The sequence below is a fragment of the Mycteria americana genome, chromosome 16 (assembly GCF_035582795.1).
Source record: "Mycteria americana isolate JAX WOST 10 ecotype Jacksonville Zoo and Gardens chromosome 16, USCA_MyAme_1.0, whole genome shotgun sequence".
NCBI classification, from domain to species: Eukaryota; Metazoa; Chordata; class Aves; order Ciconiiformes; family Ciconiidae; genus Mycteria; species Mycteria americana.
In genome coordinates, this window is record NC_134380.1 from 9,248,910 (window position 1) to 9,268,558 (window position 19,649).

Sequence of the window (19,649 nt, forward strand, 5' to 3'; positions counted from 1 at the left end):
AAGACAATTTTTTGCCTTGAACAGAGGGGTAGATAAAGAATGATAAATCTAGCTGCTTACCATTCAACTGTTTCTCTCTTACACCTAACACTGAAGTATGATCTAAGTATTTGATAATGAAATTAAATCTGATTCTTACAATCTAGAGAAGAATCTGAAAACAAGAATTTGACAGAGACCCATTCTGATGAAGCACTTGTTTAAGTAGTGTCTTTTATTCTGCATGGAAATCTACAGAAAAAATATTTCTCCAGCATGAGCTATCTTTTGTACTTTAGCGTCTAAAAGGTAGATTCCCAAGTCAGCACTACTCTCCTAGATTTGGTTTATTGCTGCATAGTTCGTCTCATCCATAGATAGCCATCTAACATAAGTATCTCATTTCTCTATATTGACAATTTTGGGTAAAGATCATCTCATGTACATCTGTCTTCTTGTTCTGCTGATCCCTAATATTCAGCATAGGTGGGGTCCATATTAAAACTTTAAGATAACATTATCTTTGCAATTTCTTAGTGTGGTACCAATACTTCACATGCAAAACAGTATACCAGAAGATCTCTGTCAGGCCTGAGAATTTCTGAGACACTTTTAACTTCAAGCACAACTGAAAGAAACCTGTAGAACTGATCAAATTCCAAGGCGCAGCTGTAAACTCTAGTTTTCAGAACTGCTTGCAAACCATTAGTCTACGTGTATTAGGAGGAGACAAAAGATGTTGCAGCAGATCAGTGCTCTTTCAGAAAGTGTTGTTTCACTGAGAGCAGAACTTGGACGGGGATATGCCAAATAAAACTACATAAATTTAAAAAAGAAAATGAAGTTTTGATGTGGCTGAAATGTTAATTTCTAATCACAGTAGAAGACAGTTTCAATTCAATATTTATTTCATATCATAAAGAATACATCATTATATAAGAATTTTCTCTGTGTTTCCTCCATGTGGGTTTCAGGAGACAGGAAGCTAGTTTACATCATGTATCTGGATCGCTTGCTTTCTTATGTATGCATTTCTTTAGTATGCCCATTGACACAATATGTCTACATAGATCTCGGTTCCTTTACATGACCACATGCCGAGCCCTCCTTGCTTAGCTGGGCCTCTTGCTTCTACTAATTCATTCTTAAGAGGAAAAAAAACCTATTGGGTAATTATGGCAATGGTACACTGGGAGAGAATTTAAAGAAACTTGGCAAATAACATGTCATTACTGTAGGCTCTAGAAAGATGTTCTCATAACAGAAACCTGCAGGCCATGCTACTCTCCTGCACCTGCTTCTCCTCAGCTCAATTAAGAAACGATAAGTTTCTTGGTATTATACCATTCTTTTATCTCCTTGACATTGGTAAGGAAAAGATTCAGTGGTTCTCCCTGCTTGAGAGTCGGTGCCATGTATGTTCTTGGTTTTGGCTGCTTGTGTTTTCTGCTGTTCAGACACATCACTTTCTGGACAGTCAATTTTTTCAGTCTCATTTCTACTTCTTTATTTAAGGATTATACATTTCAAAGCTGCTTCTAGTTTCAAGTTAAATGCAAAAATATGAGCATCTAGAAATGACTGAAGTGTTTGAAAGAACATTGCCTATTACTAGCTCCCACTGGCGGCATGAAGGCTTTTCTCCAGAATAGCTTGTTTGAGTTGGAGTTTGATCACCTGAGTTTGTAGATTTTTACTTTAAATTTTGAGTTTGAAAAACTCAGTAGTCCAAGACTCTGCCAAAATCATAGTCTTTCATCCGGTTCCACACTGAAAACATGTAATATTGCTCATACAGTTTCATTACAGGACAGATGTCTAAATAAGTGTGGGTTTGTTTTGCATGGGTTTGAATCTCACTTGAATCTTCCCACAGACCTGAAGCAAGTTCAAGCACACAAGTCCAGAGGCAGACCAAGCTCAGTTTTGCTGCAAACAATTTCCATGTTTCTAGCTGAACCTAAGCTGGGGCTGGAGGATCAATATTTTATAGCAATCTCACAAAACACAAATTTTCTCAATTTATTTTTAAAACACTGACATTTGAAAAGTTTTACTGAATTTCTGTTTTTATTGATACACAGAATTTCCAGTGCAATGAAGCTATGTTTGAGGCCGTAGAACAGCAAGATCTGGATGCTGTTCAGATTCTTCTTTATCAATACACACTGGAGGAACTGGACCTGAACACACCAAACAGTGAGGGACTAACTCCTTTGGATATTGCCATTTTGACAAACAACGTCCCTATTGCTAGGACCCTTCTACACGTTGGGGCAAAGGAAAGCCCACACTGTAAGTAAAGAACACGAACTGACTTAGATAATTGTCTGTAGGAGATTAGGTTTGCTGCTGTTTTTAATTACATTACACACAAAAATTGGCTGGTTTTATCATAAAGATGATTATACCAGCAATAGTGCCACAGTGCTGGAGGACATTTGCAGCAATATCTGCTTGTTGAGCGTGTGCTCAGTAGATCTTTTTTGTTCTCTATGTCAGGTACTAACTGATGAATCACATTGAGCTTCTAATGTGATTAACACTGGGGCAGTTGAGTTAATATCAATACTGAGAAAAAAACTTTAAAAACATGGACACAGGAACTGAGTGAGTGATTCAAAGATTATGGTCTGAAATATGGAGTTTGTCATCAAAAATGAAAGGACAATGCGTTGTCTAGACTTTGGTTAATTTTGATTATCCTTTTGATTTGGGCTATGCTGCCTTCAGGAGACAGGTTGTGTTGACATCTATCATTTCCATTACCCACAGACTCCTCACTCCTAGTCTTCAAATGGCCTCAAATGCTACTTAAATGAGAATTTCAAAGTTCTACAGAACCAGAGAAAATCTAAACACAAAACAGACCTTCTCAATTTACTGGAATACCAATAGTGCTTATAATTACATATTGTAGTTGTAAAACTCCTTTGTATTCCTTCACGGGCATTTTTATGCACAATTTGTGGGTCGGAGGGTGACTTACCAACCCAATTAATCAACCGTATACCATGACACAAACTCTGACGCCTTACTTATGTCTAAAAATACACCAATGTATGTGAATTTGTTTTAAACTGTCAATGCCTATATTTAGGACATTCCCAGCAAGGCTATAATGAGACTGTGTTTGAGGGGTTCGGCCACTGCAGACTCTGCCATTAATTTGAAGTTAGTTAAATTAACAACATTTAGTGCTGGCATGTCAATCTCAGTGCTCCAGGAAATTGCACCTTGAGGCTACTAACATTGCCAGTTTTTTCACTGGAGAGTGTGTGTGCATGTGCGTGTGTGTGTTGAGATTTTTTGCCAGACCCTCAGTGTTGGTACACCTTTATTGCTTTTCTATGTCCACAGCACTTATATTATCATTTATTCTGGCCTCCTTTAACCTTCCCTGGAGATTTTTGCATAGTGTAGCTGCTCAGTGAAAAGAGTTTTTTAGTTTTATATTTATTTGTTTATTTTTCTGTCATGGTTCATGACTGAGGCTTTAAAAAAAAGTGTGACAGCATTTAGAGTACATGATTGACTGCTGAAGCAACATTCATTAACCATGACAAATCTAGAGGAAAACACAGTCTTGAGTGTTCTAAACAGCAGTAAAAAAGACTAAACTAATTTTTCATTGACCTCATCTGTAAATAAATGCAGTCTGATGGCGAGCAGGGGCAATCATAAATTAGTATTCATTTCCTGTAATTAATGCAAACATGCCTATGAACACAGAGAATATGAATATATAACCACCTCATTTCCATTTCAAAATATAGCCACCAAATTTCCACTTCACTTATCTTGATTTTTAGTTTTTCTGATTGAAATAATGGATGAAGCATTCTCAATAAAAAGCAAATGATTGTTTGGTTTGGGTTTTTTTACCTTAAGGATTTACAGTTGCTACTTGAGAGCAAAATGTAAAAAGTTATTTTCAGCACTCAAAGCTTCACAGCATCTTTGTATGTGGCTTCATTCTTGTGGAACTGATAGCAGTCACTTTCTATTTTCTCTAGTCTTTCTGTTTTGCTTTCTGTACTTAACCAACCCTGTTAGAATGAAATCCATTCTGTTTGTATGATCTCAGGGCTGCAAGAACATGATCCAGCATGCAGCAGGAGCATTTTCATTTCTCTATGGTGGGCAGTTGAGCAAGACTTCCCCAGGCTGAGTGGGAGGGGAGGGGATGTCAAGGTAAAATTTGGGACAGGACACAAGCATCTCTTAATCTGATTGGAAGTGTATAGGACAGATGCACAGATCTGGGAGACTGCAAGGTAGAGGAATTCCCCACTCCAAGTGCACACAGAAAGCTTCCTACAGAGAAAACTCTTGGTCTTCCACTATATTAGCCATAGTGATCCAGCTGAAATCTCATTATAGCCCCTAATCTAATGCTGTAGAAAAGAGGATCTGGAGGATAGATAGCTTCCATCTGTATCACCTGGATTTCTGCCTGGAATAGGAACAACAGCAGATAAAGCAATAGAAAGTAAAACTATGATATCCTTTTCCACATGGAGCTCAGACTCTATAAATCTTAACAGGAACCCAACATCTCTTAAACACAAAGTAAGTAAAATCAGAGAGTACAGCATTTAAAATATTAATTTAGTTGGGGAGGAGGCAAAGTCCACTGGGTTATCTTTTCAGTTACTCTTATTTATCATATACTCATGGTTTGGCTTGTCTTGTTCATGTGAACCCAAATAAAAATAAGATTAAAATTTCCAGTGGCTGATTGGACTTGTTTCCAAGACCTGACAATTGTGGATCAGAATCTTGATTAAACAGATAGAGCCAGATCCTTAGTGAGAACTTGAACCAGTGCCAGTTCTCAATCACCTGAAGTTCTGGCACATAAAATCTCCTTCCTCAGTCCTGTTGTGCTATCAGATGTGTTGCATGCTTATTGTAGGCATGGATCCAGGAAACTGTATCACCTTTGGCCTCCCAGTAAACAGGCAGTTCTGAGGATACCAGCAGATTCCAGTAAGCCTGGCCATATGTCTCTGATGGCCATATGAAGAATTATCAAACTTCAAGAAGGATGGCTTCAAGCCAGCTTCTGAAAGCAAAGTCTTAGAGACAAACATTGTTCAAAAACAACCTTTTGGATGTCAGAGGTGTTGAGTAATTCTTTGCTCTCCTCCTGTGGCTTTAAAGATCCCATGGCACTTTTCACATCAGTATGTAGGGTTATTCTTAGATTTCACTAAACTTCGATTGTGACGCTGTTACTAGAAACAGAGGGCAAAAGTTAAAATGAGAGGTTCAGACTGGATAAAACAAACAGCTTTTTCACCATAAGAACAGTAAAGCAGTGGAACAGGTTGCCTAGAGTCGTTGTAAAGCCTCCATCCTGGGAAGTTTTCAAGACCAGCCTGGGTAATGCCCCCAGTAACTTGGTCTGACCTCATAGCTGACCCTGTTTTGAACAAGAAGGTTGGACTTCACATAATCCCACAATTCCAGTTTAGGAATAACACATTCATATGCACAGACATCTTTGCTCATGTGGTGTTTTGATGTCAAAAACCTGTCAGAGTCTTGGTCCTTTATGGGGTACAGTTTGATGTTTTCAGAAATGTCTACTGCTCCTGGTGTATCCAAGATCGGTGCATCCTGTGCAAGGTTCAGGCTGTTCCTTCCAAAACCTTAGGGAAACCAAGAGCCTGGCTGTCCCTACATAGCAACTCCCCATCACTGCCAAGAGTAGCTGCTTGTGCTAGGGCAGTGTTTTCCGTAAATAGGGGCCTTTTAAATTAAGACTATCTCGGAGCTCTTCTGCAAAAATACCAGACACCAGAGAAAAGTTATTTTCTGTGATTTCAGAATTCCTTCTCTTGTACACTATTTCCTGCATATTGAACATCAGATCAGTGGTTGCATTTCCTTTCAGATTAAACACCTTTACAAGTCCTATTTTATAAACTGCAAATAGTTTGAACAATTTCAGGCTAAGAGCATTTCTGAAAATAGGGCTTGATTCACCACATTTCACTGTATAATCAAGGGGTGGTTTAGGGTAGTCTTGTGGACTTGGGCGAAAATCAAACCTATTTTAGTTTATAACCTATGCGATCTTCATTTTCACCTTTATGTAGCACACAGTAGTTCATACAGGCAATCTGAACTGCTAAACATCAAATTAAAATTATTCTGAGCACTGGAGAAAAACAAAATCTCCATGTGTCAAGCTGCTCGCTATCTGTCCAGTCTGTCAGAGGACTAATTAGATATTACATGGGCAAAATTGTGGCATAAAGAAAACCTGGAAAGAGATCCATTCTATACAAGCCATGGCCCTTAGGCACAAAACTCTCATTCTTAAGTTTGCCAATTAGATCTTCCTTCGCTTGTAGAGATTTATATATTGTGCATGTTTATAACCAGTAAAACCTTCTTTTTTTCTAGGAAAGATTACGATCTTATGGCAAAGTAGGGGCTGGATAGAAACCAAATGCTTTATTATTTTAGTTCGTTTTTAATATTCCACCAACTTAAAACATATATGCAATTTCAGTCTAATTAAGACATTTTTAAGCATATGAGAAATATTGGAAGATAAAATTTGCTCAATTTATTCATGTCGTTAATCCCATTTAAGTGGCCAGATCCCTAAGTGGTATAAATTGGCATCCTCTAGTCCACTTGATGACAAGATAACTGCTGGAAGGCAGAGTGTTCAAGGATTTGACCTTACATGCGTTATACCAGAATGCGTAAGGCCAGAATTTTGTCACATAAGTCCACCAAGCAATTACTTTTCCCTTTTCTTGGTAGTTGTTAACATGGAAAGCAGGTCAGTGCATCTGAGTACACTGGTCCAGGAAGCACAGCAGCGAGTTACTGAATTGTCTGCACAAGTGATGAATGAAGGCCTTGGTACAGACAACACAGAAAAAGAGAAGCAACTAAAAGCATGGGAATGGAGATACAGGCTATACAAGCGCATGAAGGCAGGCTACGAGCATGCTAGTAAGTAGAAAGTACTTGCAAAATTCAAGACAAGAACTCTGCAACTGAGAACACTCTGCCTTTGTTGAGCAAAGATGCTCTCACTCACTGATCCTCACAACACTGCTGTGAAGCAGATGAATGTTAGGGTGGGAAAACTGAGGCATATGACTAAATGGCCTTCCCATGAATGAGAAGGAAATTGATGTTAGAACAATAGAGGACCAAATATCTGACAGCAACAAGCACATAGCTCTTTCAGGAGTGGGCTGCATAAAATTGATGAATTGAGACCTCCCAACTCTTGGTTCAGGATCTAATGATTCTGTCCTGCTTATTTCTCTTCACGTTTACTCCTGGATCTTATTTTATGTGCTCAGAGTTTAAAATAGGATTATTAGAAAAGAATATATAAATAGGGAGGAAGAGGGATGGGGACACCGGCCTTTTTTCTGTTGTAATTTGATTTATTTTTAAAAATGTGTTCTGTTTTAGAATAGAGTTGTTCTAAACATTTGATCAAGCAATGGAATTTCATTTTACATATAGAAATTGTGAAAACTTAATCTTAATTTTGGCATCCACATATAACATTTCATCAGCGTAGTCACAGATTGGGTCACTTCAAACAGTTGTACAAGTGAGTCTGTACCCAAAGTAAATGTGAATTTGGGCCCATGGGAAGGTGTAAACAGGGCTGAATTGTTTCACATGTAGATCTTTTAGCTGTATCCTATTCAATGAAATACAATCCTTGCCATTAACGTTTTTACAACCATCTTTACATAAATGTACTTAAAAATAATTTTCTCAAATTTATTGTATTCTAAGATTATTTCTTCAAGACAGATGTAGTGCTCCTTGTATTAGATACTACATACAGGAAATAGAGCAGTAGTGTAAGTTAATATAATGATTTTTTAAACCAATCCCAGCAGTAAGTCATGACATTTTGTGTTTGATTTCTGAATTGAGTCTGATATTCTGTGAATTAAGCTTTTTTTAAAAAAAAAAAAAAAAAGATATTAGGCCTCAGCTGACAACTGTATTTTGGAACTACTACACTGAAACCTTTGTGGAATTTGCAATTTCTGAATCACAATAATGTAAAAATGTTTTCTGTTATTTGATAAATTTGAGTTTGTTAGTGAAACCATAAAGGTTTAATTAGCTCTTTGTGGTTTTGCCCTTTCTCTCTCCTCCTACCCACCCCAAGAGATTTATAGGGGCTTTTCATTGACATAATTAGCATGAATCTGTTTTATTGGGTTACATATATGCAGGAAGATATTTTTAACTGAAAGGAGCCAAAAACCATGATAGAAACAAATGGTGTCTGCAGGATATTGTTAGCAGGGGCACTAATTAAAATGCTCAAAAGGCAGAGAACACAAACACCTACAACCCAAAGCTCACAATTGCAGGGTGATTTTCAGTGGGTTCTTTGAAGACTCAGAAACATTGTTTGAATAGGATTTGTTGTGCTGAAGAGCTGATGTTTTCTCTTCTCTCCCAGGAGCCCCTGAGGCGCCAACCAATGTCTGTCTCATGGTAACAAGCAGTACATCACTCACTGTCACCTTCCAAGAACCTCTGAGTGTCAACTCAGCTGTGGTGACCAAGTATAAAGGTACTGGATTTAGACATCTTTCATTTACCTTAACAATGTACAAAAATTTGAGGGCTAAGTGACAAAGGTATTTATCTACAAGAGATTATATTACAATGCTAGTAATGTTTGAATTTAATTACTTTCCCAGTTAATAGCTGTAGAAGTGGAATTTTCATAAAAGATTCCCCAAGACAAAATTTTTATTAAAAAAGAAAAATAAATTAACCAAAAGCTTTCTCCATGAGCGCTTTGAAGAAGTTTGCTTGACTCACTGTGGTTAGGACATCGGCTCAACGACTGGGTTGAGATGAGCAGTTATAAAACACAAGCTAACTTTTGGTGCCTGTGGGCTCCTGAAACCATGTGTATCCTTGTAAATGCCAAACCCACACCACCATTCCTTAAAGGAATGCCTCTGGAAGCTGAAACTTTTGGCAGAGGCATCATACAGCCCAACTAATTAGCTATTCCAGAGCTGCCACATCATTCTTGGAAGAGCAATACATTTGGGGTGGCACCAGTTAGTTGCAAAGTGGAATGAATAGGAAAATGCTTCCATCTGAATAGCGCTGTTGAATAGAAATGGTTTTAAAACAGAATTTCTGTTCCACAGGAAATTCCAACACTAAAAAAAAAGTTTTCTTGAAGATTAGAACAAAAATGAGAAATTTTAAAATTTCCTGCTTCAAGGAACTTCCAGGTTTTCTAAAATGTTTGGAACAGTAAGTTATTCAGTGTTAAGTGCAGCAATCTGCAGCATCCATCTTCCAGTGGGAGCCTGAGTCCTTCCACAGGTCAAGGGACTGAAAAGCACTGTGCTGAAGATCTGAGGCCTTCTTTGCCCGGCCCAGGGGAGTCAAGGAGTGGGAAGCCTGAAAGTCCTCTTAGTTATTTCCCACTGTTTTTCTCTTAATGTTTCCTGTTGTGTTTGTTTCTTTGTATTAATAATTAAAAACTCATTTGAGAGGTACTTGAACCTTGAATTTCCATCCACATAGCAAGAACCATAATGGCCGTGTTGTGGGGCAGTCTGTTTCATGCTTCCATGTGTGGGTGTCACAGGGACTGCTTCAACAGGAGAGATTCAGAAAGCCCCAGTCCATCAAGGGTCCGATAGCTCATGGAGCTCTTCTGAAGGTGGGACATGCCGGTGCACAGGCTCCACTGGCATCAAGCACAAGCACCCAAAGGACTGCATGAGTTTATTTTGGAAAAGGCAGATTCTCTCTTTCTTTCCTCCCCCTGCTTCTGGTCAGAGATTCCAGTCATCACTGGCTATGCCCAGTAAAAAATTTTTTTATAGTGTAAGAAAAAAACACAACCTCCCAGACATCACTAAAGCCATCAAAGTGATTCCATTCCTGATAGCCTTCAGTAGAAGGGTAAATTACTGTATTACACCTAGTCAGCTGTGCAGTGCTGCAGGAAGTGTGATTTTCAAAAACATCAAAGCCCTGTAGAAGCCTAAATCTAATTTTCAGCAACGGGTTGGGTTGCCAGGAAACTAAATTTCATTTAAGGGCTTCCTACTGCCTGATTTACTTGTGAAAACAATACTTAGGCTCCTAAAACACTTAAGTTCTCTTGAAAATATCAGCTTGCTCTTTGTAATACGCGTATTTTAAACAACCCTGAACTATTGTCCACACTCTAATTATAATTATTGTTGATATTTTCACAGTAAAGCAAATTCCCAAATAGAATTGATTTTAAAAAATCATTTTCTAAAGGTTGTAGTGTTTTTTCTTGTGTAATCATTTGGGTTGAGTCTGTTTTGCACCATGTCAATTCTGTCCTCTTTTTGGTGAGCACAACATTCAGAGAAATTTAATCTAACCTGACCTAACTTTCTAATCAGACTAGGTAGGATTGCTGTTGTATTTTGAATTACCCTCACTGGTGATCATTTTATGCTTTATCAAGTTGACAGTTAGTTTTGCCAGAATGTTCTTTTTAAATCCTTTATCCCAGGAGACTTGCATATTTATGGTTAGATAAAAAGAAAGATCATTAATAGCTCCTTTTGGTGACTTTCGGGAATTAATTAAGCACTGATCGTAGAATTGTTTATTACATTATGGAGTGAGATTCTTTGTGCTAGTTTGAGAGGTCATAAAATGAACCTTTCAAATGATCACTTGCAAGAATGATTAGAACCAGCTAGCAATTACTAGCCCTGAAAGGAGGGCTTGATAACATTGCGTGAGGATCTTTTTAGTCAGGTATATAAACCTCCTATCCAGAAAACCATCTAAACATTTTGCTAATTCAGGGACAAAAATAAGCTGTTAGGGTTTTTTTTCCCCTCAATACTTTACCATTTCTTTTTCTAAGCAAATTAAAATTCAGGAGCATTTGCAGCAGTGTTTAGGGAATACCTGCTCATTAACAGAAGCTAATAATGTTCTTTTCTCTGGACTTGAATTACAGGGGATAAAAACTGACATCACTTCTGTTCAGTTTAGTTTAGTTCCCTAAAAACATTGAGAATTTTTTTCTGTGTCATCTTTTTTTTTTTTAACATATTTTTCCAAAACTTTATTTGCCCAAATGTCGTTTAGAAACTGGGCTTGGAACATTATCTAACTGTCTGCTATTTTCCTGTGTGTGATCTTTTCCCTTGTTAGCTGTATAACTTACAAATAATAATACAGGAGACTAATACTTTGCACTCACTCTCTAACCACTAAAACCATCTCACTTCATTAGGAGATTTAATTTTAACCACACACGGTGAATGCGTATTGACTTTGGTGTCCCAGCTGGATGGCAGTTCAGTGACTGCATTCTGTTGAGCCATTGCTTTAAGGAGCCAGAGTATTCTTTACTTCCTCTCCTGGATTGTTGTTTAATGTTGCAGGCACCATCCTAATGGCTCCCTTCAGTTTCCCTCCAGAGAAGGCTACAGCGTGGTGGTGGCTGACATGAAATGATTCCTATGTATATTGTAACTTAGTAAAGTGTTTTGAGGCTGGAAGCAGTCGGGTATGACATAAATCAATAATAACAGTAATAATCTGCTCCATGCTAGAGAAAGATTCAAAGCCAGAGACACCTCACCCCAGCCAGTTTTAGGAAGGATGTGAAGCATCACTGTAATATTGAGAAGAAAAACCTCTGCCCTTGGCTAATCATGCCCTAAAGCCAAACTTCACAATCCCATCATGGAACTACTTAAGACCTGCTTTAGTTTTACATCTTTGAAAACACAATCGAAACGTTCCACACTAATATACAAAATAACTTGCCACAGTTTGAAGCTAGGGTGAACCTTCTGTTTACACTGTCATATTGTTACTGCATGATGTATTTTTATGCTAGAGCTACACTCCTGTAACTATCTTGATGCAAAAAATCCCAGCAGCAACATAATCCAGACAGGCACCACTTGACTCCTAGAACAGTCCCAATAGAGCCGAGTGGTAAGTGCTCGTAAGGCTTTTAAAAACTGTTGTCTTTCACTAACTAGCCTTTCTAGGGTTCACATGTTCCACACAACACGTACACATAAAGCAGGTTTTTTTAAAGAACAAAATTACAAGTAATGGTGAGTATTTTGTTGCACTTATTTTCTGTGCATTTTAAACCTGATTATTATTTTGCTTTTACAGTGAGTGAGTACAGGTAAACCTCCTCTTATTGCATCTTTTTTTTTCATCCATTTCCCATCAGAAGTAGTCATAATAATGCTGTGATCCCCAAGTATAGGATAAGGAAGAAAAATGGATATCGTGCTGATCATTACCTACTGGAGAGGATCACTATACAATGGAAAAATCTCCATTTATGTTTTATTTACAATTTTTAAACAAACATCTATATTCCCTTTTGGAGAAAAAATGAAACGGCTTGTATAACCAAAGTTAAGCTAATTTATTTAAGAGCCTGGAACTATTTATGTTTGAAGAGAGAGGAAGAGAGAAAAAAATCTGAGCCATGTTTGATGTAGCAAACAGAGCTGATCTTCTCTCTGTTTGGATGTAGCTCTGGACTTGGATGCCAAGTTATTTTCCAGATAGTGATGCTAAGCTGTCTAGGCCACTTTAGCCCTTGTTACCTTTTTGTTTAGTTTGTTATTTTAGCAGAATATTTCATGTTTGTCATGACTGCCCAGCTGCATTCTAGGATTTCTGTTGGATGGATAGCAGATTTTTTTATTTTCTATGTCAGTGTAACTCTTTAAAAAAAAAAACATGTCAGCTTCGATCAGGAAAGGAGGAGTTACATCTTGCTTAAATTTTGACAAAAAGTAATTCCCTGCCTCTCTTCTTCCAAGGCAGTTTGTGGTTCATTTCAGAATTTTTTGCATGAGAATAATTTAAATTGTCTTTAAAATCACTGGTTCAGTTCTAGCTAAATATGCAGTAGCCACAGTATGTTGCTATCGCATGGCTGCATGAAATGGGTTGGTTATAGGCAAGTACCTTTGTCCAGGAGAGGCTGGTGCAATTTGGTGTTATCATAGGAAGTCTCAACTAAAGGATGAACGGAGCTGCCTTTTCATTAACAGTCAGTGCCTCAGATCATGGGATGAGGAAGCCTGCTAGGTTGGGCCTGTATGATATATGTTCTGTAGCTCAAAAAAAATCTGTATTTGAGATTCGCAGTTGACATCTCACTCTGTCAATGGAAATTTTTCATTGAAAATTTCAGTGTGAAAAACCTCAAAGATTTTACAAAAACTATCTACAAATTTTGTGTGATTCTGCATGTTTTATTGTCAGGGGTAATCCTTTCACAACCAAATAATCTTATCATTTTGTGTGGGCTTCTGCTTGTCCCTGTGAGCACGTACAAACAGCATATACCATATGTTTTGTAATTATGTACTTGATTTGTCTATCAATAGCTGCCTTGCCATGTTTGATCAATTTTGGATTTGTTCCATAGCAGGCTTCCGGCAGTGATCCTTCTAGTACTGTACAGTGGGTTTGACTCCAGACAGATTTGGCTAGTCTAATAGGTAGAGCTTACACAAAGACCTAAATACATATATATATGACATCTCCAGCCTTTTTCCCCACTTTGGTGGCAACTAACTGTTCACATAGCAGTGTCAGAGTAGAAAACAGCAAGCCTGTGCTTTCTTTGATTTCTAGAAGAGCCCTCATTATGGAAATTAATGCTTGTAGAAGTGAATCTTAGGTATGAAAATGTGGTGCTTTAATATTAATACCTATGCATCTTTCTGAAGGAGATGCTATGTCACTGCTTGATCCCATTGCAGTCTATAGTGGAATTAAGTAGCATTCTGCATTCAACTTGATCTTGAAACCCTTTTTGCTTATTATTCAAAGTTTCTTTGTATATTTTGAAACTCATTCTTCCTTTCCCCAAAATAGTTCTTACTCCATAAAAAGGAAAGAGAATACATTTCTTTGTAAGACATTTGAATTTATCCTGCTGAATAGGTGTGGTCTGATATTTTTTACAGTAGTTCATTTATGGCATTTTATTAGGTCTCCTGGGCGCTTTATTTGCACATTACATTTTGGTAGCTAACAGGACTGTGCAATTTGACTTCTATTTTTATGCCTAGCAAGTACAGAAATGTATAAATGTTAAAACAAACCTTTCTATTTCTAGCTCCTGTCAATGTCTGTAGTATGTGTTGGACTTAACATAAAATTTAAGAATTTCTATTTTTTTAAGTTTTCTATGTATTTAAAACCACCTTTGAAGATGGATCACATATTAAGTGATGGTGTAATTAACTAATGTAGTTGATCAGACACCAGTTACTCAATTCAATCATTCTTTCCTCCTGCTTTGTGTTTTATAAGGATTTTGAACAGCAGCTCAAGATGAATAGCTACGAGAAAACCCAGACATATAGGCTCTGGTTTTGTCTGCCTTTAGTGTCTAAGAAAAAAGGCTCGTATCATGATGTTGCTGAATTTTAGACATTGCTTTACCTTTTACATTTGCTTTGACTTACCAAAATTAATAAGTATTTTAAAAAATTACTTGCATGTGGCTAAGCTTCCAGTTCATAGGTATTGCATAGAAAAGGTGAATTTCTTACAGTCAGTGGCAGGACTGGAACTCAAGACCTTCAGCTTCTGTCTTGAAGGAGGTTTCTCATTTAGCAGATCATTTGATTCATGGGTTTGGGAATGCTTCCTCACTGGAGACTTAAACAAAACCAGAATGTCTTCAAAGGGATTGTGGCAAAGTTTCCCTGCTCACCGCTTTGTCTGAAGTCTTCTCTGGTCCATCATGGACTTTTCTGGACCATTTACAAGCATAAAGGGTCTAAACCATAGTCAGTTTGCCTCTCCAACCAAAACCAGATACTGTTCTAGTGATTAGATCTGAGCCACAGAACTGATAAATGAATGAAATTTGGAATCAGGCCTTTGGATCTGCTGCAACCTCATGTATTGAGCATAAATTGCAGGGTTTACTGTTTTCATGCATGAGTGCCCAATTAGTTCATGCATGAACACCCAATCAATTTATGCATGAGCACCCAATCAGTTCATGCATGAACACCCATTTAATTTACTAATGAACGCCCAGCTGGTTCACACATGAGCACCCTATTAACTCATGTCTGAGCACCCCATGATTTCATGCATGAGCACCCTCTTAGTTCACGCCTGAGTACGGTATTGGGTATATATGGCAGGTTTCAGTAGCCAGGGGCCACAGGTGTGGGAGGAGGTCAGGAGATGCTGGGTGCTGGTCACAACTGGCCCAGCTAGCTCGAAATGCAATGGAAAACCCCATCGCTGAGTGTAACCTCATGGTGGAGACAAGGAAAGTTGACAGTAGGAAAGGGGAAGGATAGGTGTTTGGCTTAAGTTGAGCCTGGGAAAGGCAGTGGAACGGTGTTCAATTAAATGTTTAATTGTTTATGTTTTCTTTCTTCTCACTCTGAATGAGTGATAAGAAGTTTGTGTTAATTGGCAATAAATTAAATTAAGTAAAAAATTCCCCAAATCAAGACTGTTTTGCTTGCAACACCTGGCTGCAGTGCTAGGGAAAGGTGAAAGCTCTTTAAGTTACTGTAGGGATTAGTTTATAAAGAAATAAGAGCCTTAAATATAATTAATTAACATCTATGCAGCTAAGTCCCTCTTTAAAAAAAAATTACAGGAGAACCAGAGGAAAAGCAGTGGAATCCCATTAAACAGATTACTTGAATTAGCGTTTGTGTATTTACTTTCTTTGTTAACAGTGCTGTGCAGTGTTCTGGTTTGTCTCGTACATTGTGATAGATTACTTTTTTGTTTGCATTTTCCCAACTGCTCATTATTAATTAGATTTTAACATAGTATGTTTTGGGAAGAAGCTGAGCCTAACCCATGCATGCTTTACACAAATGCGTAGTCCTTATGTTCATAAGCTTCCCCACTGGCTTTGGTTACACAGATTACATGAGTAAAACGTACTCACTGGGAGTGGAAATTCACTGAATCGGAGCCAAGCCTGTTATACCTTTCTAGGATGTGAAGCCTTTGCATAAGAACCCCATTTATTCTCCAGTCCCTTTTCACAGTTCTAACATGTATTTTCTCTCACTTTTGTTTCCACAGCCAGAGTGGGATATGTTTGTCATTGCAGGGCTGAGACACAAATCTTGGCTGTTATTATAATCCATTGTAGCTTTTTAACCACTGGCTCACGTTGGAAGGCAATATGCACTCACATGGCACATTTTCTTAGTTAGTTATAAAATGTTAGTAAGAAATGTCATTTTCACTAACAGAAAGGAAAAAAAGTTCCTTCTTGTACTGGAATAGCTGACCTCATTACAAATGGATAAATAATTGTTAGTACTTAGAAAACACTAATTAAATACTTGAGAAAAAACAGTCAATAACTTTTTTATTTTCTCTTGGTGAGGTTTTTATTACAATGTCATAAAAATAGTATCTTATAAATCATTTATATAATGTAGATTTGCTATAAGATGAACTAGTGAAACCGTGATCAAGCAAAGATGTGTCCTTGGCACCCAGCCTGCTGTCATAATGCTTCCCATAAACATCAAGAGAAATAGAGTATTCTGGCCTGGGTCAAAGGAACATCCAGAAAAAGGGACACAAGAAAGGTTATTTAACATCATTGGTTATTATTAGCAGGCGTAAAAGGTAAAGGAGCCCGCAGCTGTTTGGGAAGAAGCTTTACTGCAAATAAAGTGTTGGATTATTAAAAAAATTCTCTGAAACAAGTGTCATGAAGATCTATAGCCATGGAAGTTTCAAATGAAGATGTGCTCTCTGGGAATAGTCTAGGAATGCTCTTCTTGGTACTCTTCTTGGTACTGTTCTGACTTGTTCTGATGAGAGGCCCTTAAACCCACCGTAGCTCTTTCCCACTAAAACACAGCAGTGCTTGATTTACTTCACATGCACACAGTGCTGTTTGTTTGCATCTATTTCATTCCTCTTCAGCCTTATTAACGTTTCTACTGACCCTGTATAAAAAGCCTTGAATAAGTTTACAGAAATAACTGAAATAATAGATAAGATCCAAAATAATGAACACTAGTATTTAGAGTAGTTAGGAGCTCAGGTTTTAATTTAAGTAGTACCTAGAAATCCTAGTCACAGGCCATGACTACACTGTTTTAACTTCTGTGTTTGCACAGCAATATGCCTAAGTCCCTTAGGCATTGTAGTAAATCACAGTTAGAGTCCCTACACAAACAAACAAATGAAAAGTTCACCTGTCCCTTTTGTAAATGCTGTGGCTCGTATCGTATTGTCCCTGTCTACACTCTTATTGAGCAGAATGCAACCAATTCCAGATGTTCTAAGTTAGCGTGCATTTATGGATGGATTATACCCTTCACGCAAAAAAACCAAATCCATGGGAACAAATACAAACTCCTCAGGACCAAACATTTGTTTTTTCCTAATGGAAGCACTATGCTGGGCTCTCTGTAAGTACTCCCTACAGCTGGTATGACTTGTCTTTCTCCTATCATTCTTTGGAGAATTTCCAAACATAAGAGAGGCATGAACAGAGCCTGAACCCAAATCTGCAAAAATTAGGTTCCTTTCTTAATTCAGGCTGGAAAAAACAGTTCAAGGCAGCTAGGAGGAGCTGACTAAATACTGCAAACAATGTTCTCCATCTGAGCTGGTGATGCTGTCTACACCAACAAACTGATTCCTGCTTTTCACTAGTGTTCAATTCTCTTCACTTGTGTTATACTTCTAAATATTTGCTTAGGAACTTTCACCCTGATTTTATTCACACAAATGGCAGTGTTCAATATCCTTAAATCAAGCTGCTAAGACATTATGAGTGTAAATTATTAAAATTATTTCGTAAAGATCAGCAGGCAGAAAAAGATGGTGTGAAGTGTTTTCCGGTGTTAGTGCTCTCTTTCAGTTTTACATTTCAAAGGAAGCTATTGAACAACGCAATTATTTGTTTGGAGGCCCTTGGAAACACAACCTAAGATCACAGTGTCCTTCAGCCTAGGCCCTGGACATAGGGAGGAAGGGAAGGAGAGAGATTCTTTGCTGCTTAAGTCTGGGTTAAAAGCCATAGTGGCACAATGCTTTGCCCAAGGTCACACAGCAAGTCAGTAGCAAATGCAAGAATAAAATCTAGAATCCCAGCTCAGTACAGTACTCTGTAGACCCCATCAACTCAGCCACAGAACTCATGTCCCTTGGTCTAATTAATCTACTCAGCAATTCAGCAAGTAATTTAAGTGCAAGCAAAAACAAATGCCAAGAGAAGCGACAAATTCTACTGTGGCTGGGGCTATTTACTTGACTCAGGACAAGGTGCTTTCCTGAATGAATCTACGATAGGGTTAGGACGTGTTTTGTGCCTTCACTTTGTCTCTTGTGTGTCTGTCAACCTCTCTGATAAGCTGTTTAAGGCATGCTCAGTGTAACAGAAAGATAGTGAGTGGAAAAGAAACAGGTGAAAATAAACTTCTCCCTTTATTTTAAAGTGCATGAATCGAGTATTAAAAAAAAAAAAACACAACTTGGCCACAAGTAAGTTACATAACTTAAGCCAGTCTAAAATTATGTGCCAGCAATTTACATGAGTTTTATGTAACTGTTTATACTGCTGTTTATTTAAAAATTACTACTTATCTTGGCGACCGCAGCAACACATCGTGCATTTGCTAGCTCTGGAATACAGGGCACCTTCATTAAAACACATAGTCACCAATATATTAAACACACAAAAAACCCCTGCTCTGACATAACGTGAAGTGTCAGATGGAAAGCCGCAACAGCAAAGACATTCAGCGTTCACGACAAAGCAGCCCTTTGGGGTGTTCAGAACAGGACTGGAATATGCTCCATCCTTAATTCACCCAACAGCTTTCAGGTCCTTTACAGCACATTTGGTACAGTCTACAAGACCAGCTCTTGTTCCTGGGCTCTTATGAAGGACCCTCTTCATCTTCAGGTTTTTATACTTGAGCATTTTTATATTCGACTTTTAAAGTGCTGAGGTTAGCTAGCCTGTTGTTCTTTCTTAAAGTCCCAACTACTCAGAGTTACACACATGGTTGATATTTTTTGTTTACTACCAGAGCAGTCTCTCCCAGCACTCTCCTTCAGAAAGCAGGCAAAGTTTTAGCAAAATCTTCATGATGGGTTGCTCATGCACAAAGTTACGTAATTTTTAGATCTGCGTTAATCACAAGGGTAAGACCATGGATGTGTAACATTGTATTGGTACCAGAAAGAGCTATATATATATCCCACATAGCCAGAAAGTGTGAGCAGCACTGGCCTAATAAATGTAATATAGGTCATAGGTGTTTGTCCTTTGTTGTTTTGGGGCCTGCTGAGTGAACAAGATGCTCTATCTATTCTTGCTTTCATTTTCCCATCTGTGATATAGGGACACTGGTATTCACATCCTTCTAAAAGGTTTAATAACCAATGAATGAGTAGAGTAGAATATTATGTATTGTTTTTAGATGACCATTATGGTAGAAAGCTGAAATCTCGCCATGTATAACAGGAGATATAAACTTAAGTGATAAATGACTTAAGTTGATTTGCATTTCTTTAAAACTATATCATGTCATTCTCTTCTCACTTGAATCAGTAAAATCATGGGGAAAAAAAAGTTTGTTAAAATCAAAAGTAAGCAAAAAATT

At 37.8% G+C, this 19,649-nt stretch overlaps 1 protein-coding gene across 2 annotated transcripts in view; it reads left to right on the forward strand.

Moving 5' to 3' along the window:
- ANKFN1 (ankyrin repeat and fibronectin type III domain containing 1) overlaps window positions 1-19,649 on the forward strand; it is a 68,970-nt gene that overhangs the window by 11,761 nt on the left and 37,560 nt on the right. For both annotated transcript variants that reach the window (XM_075518933.1, XM_075518932.1), the window contains 3 exons: window positions 2,064-2,274; window positions 6,766-6,960; window positions 8,456-8,569. In XM_075518933.1, the coding sequence (XP_075375048.1) occupies window positions 2,064-2,274; window positions 6,766-6,960; window positions 8,456-8,569 (520 nt within the window). The remainder of the gene's footprint in view (window positions 1-2,063; window positions 2,275-6,765; window positions 6,961-8,455; window positions 8,570-19,649) is intronic.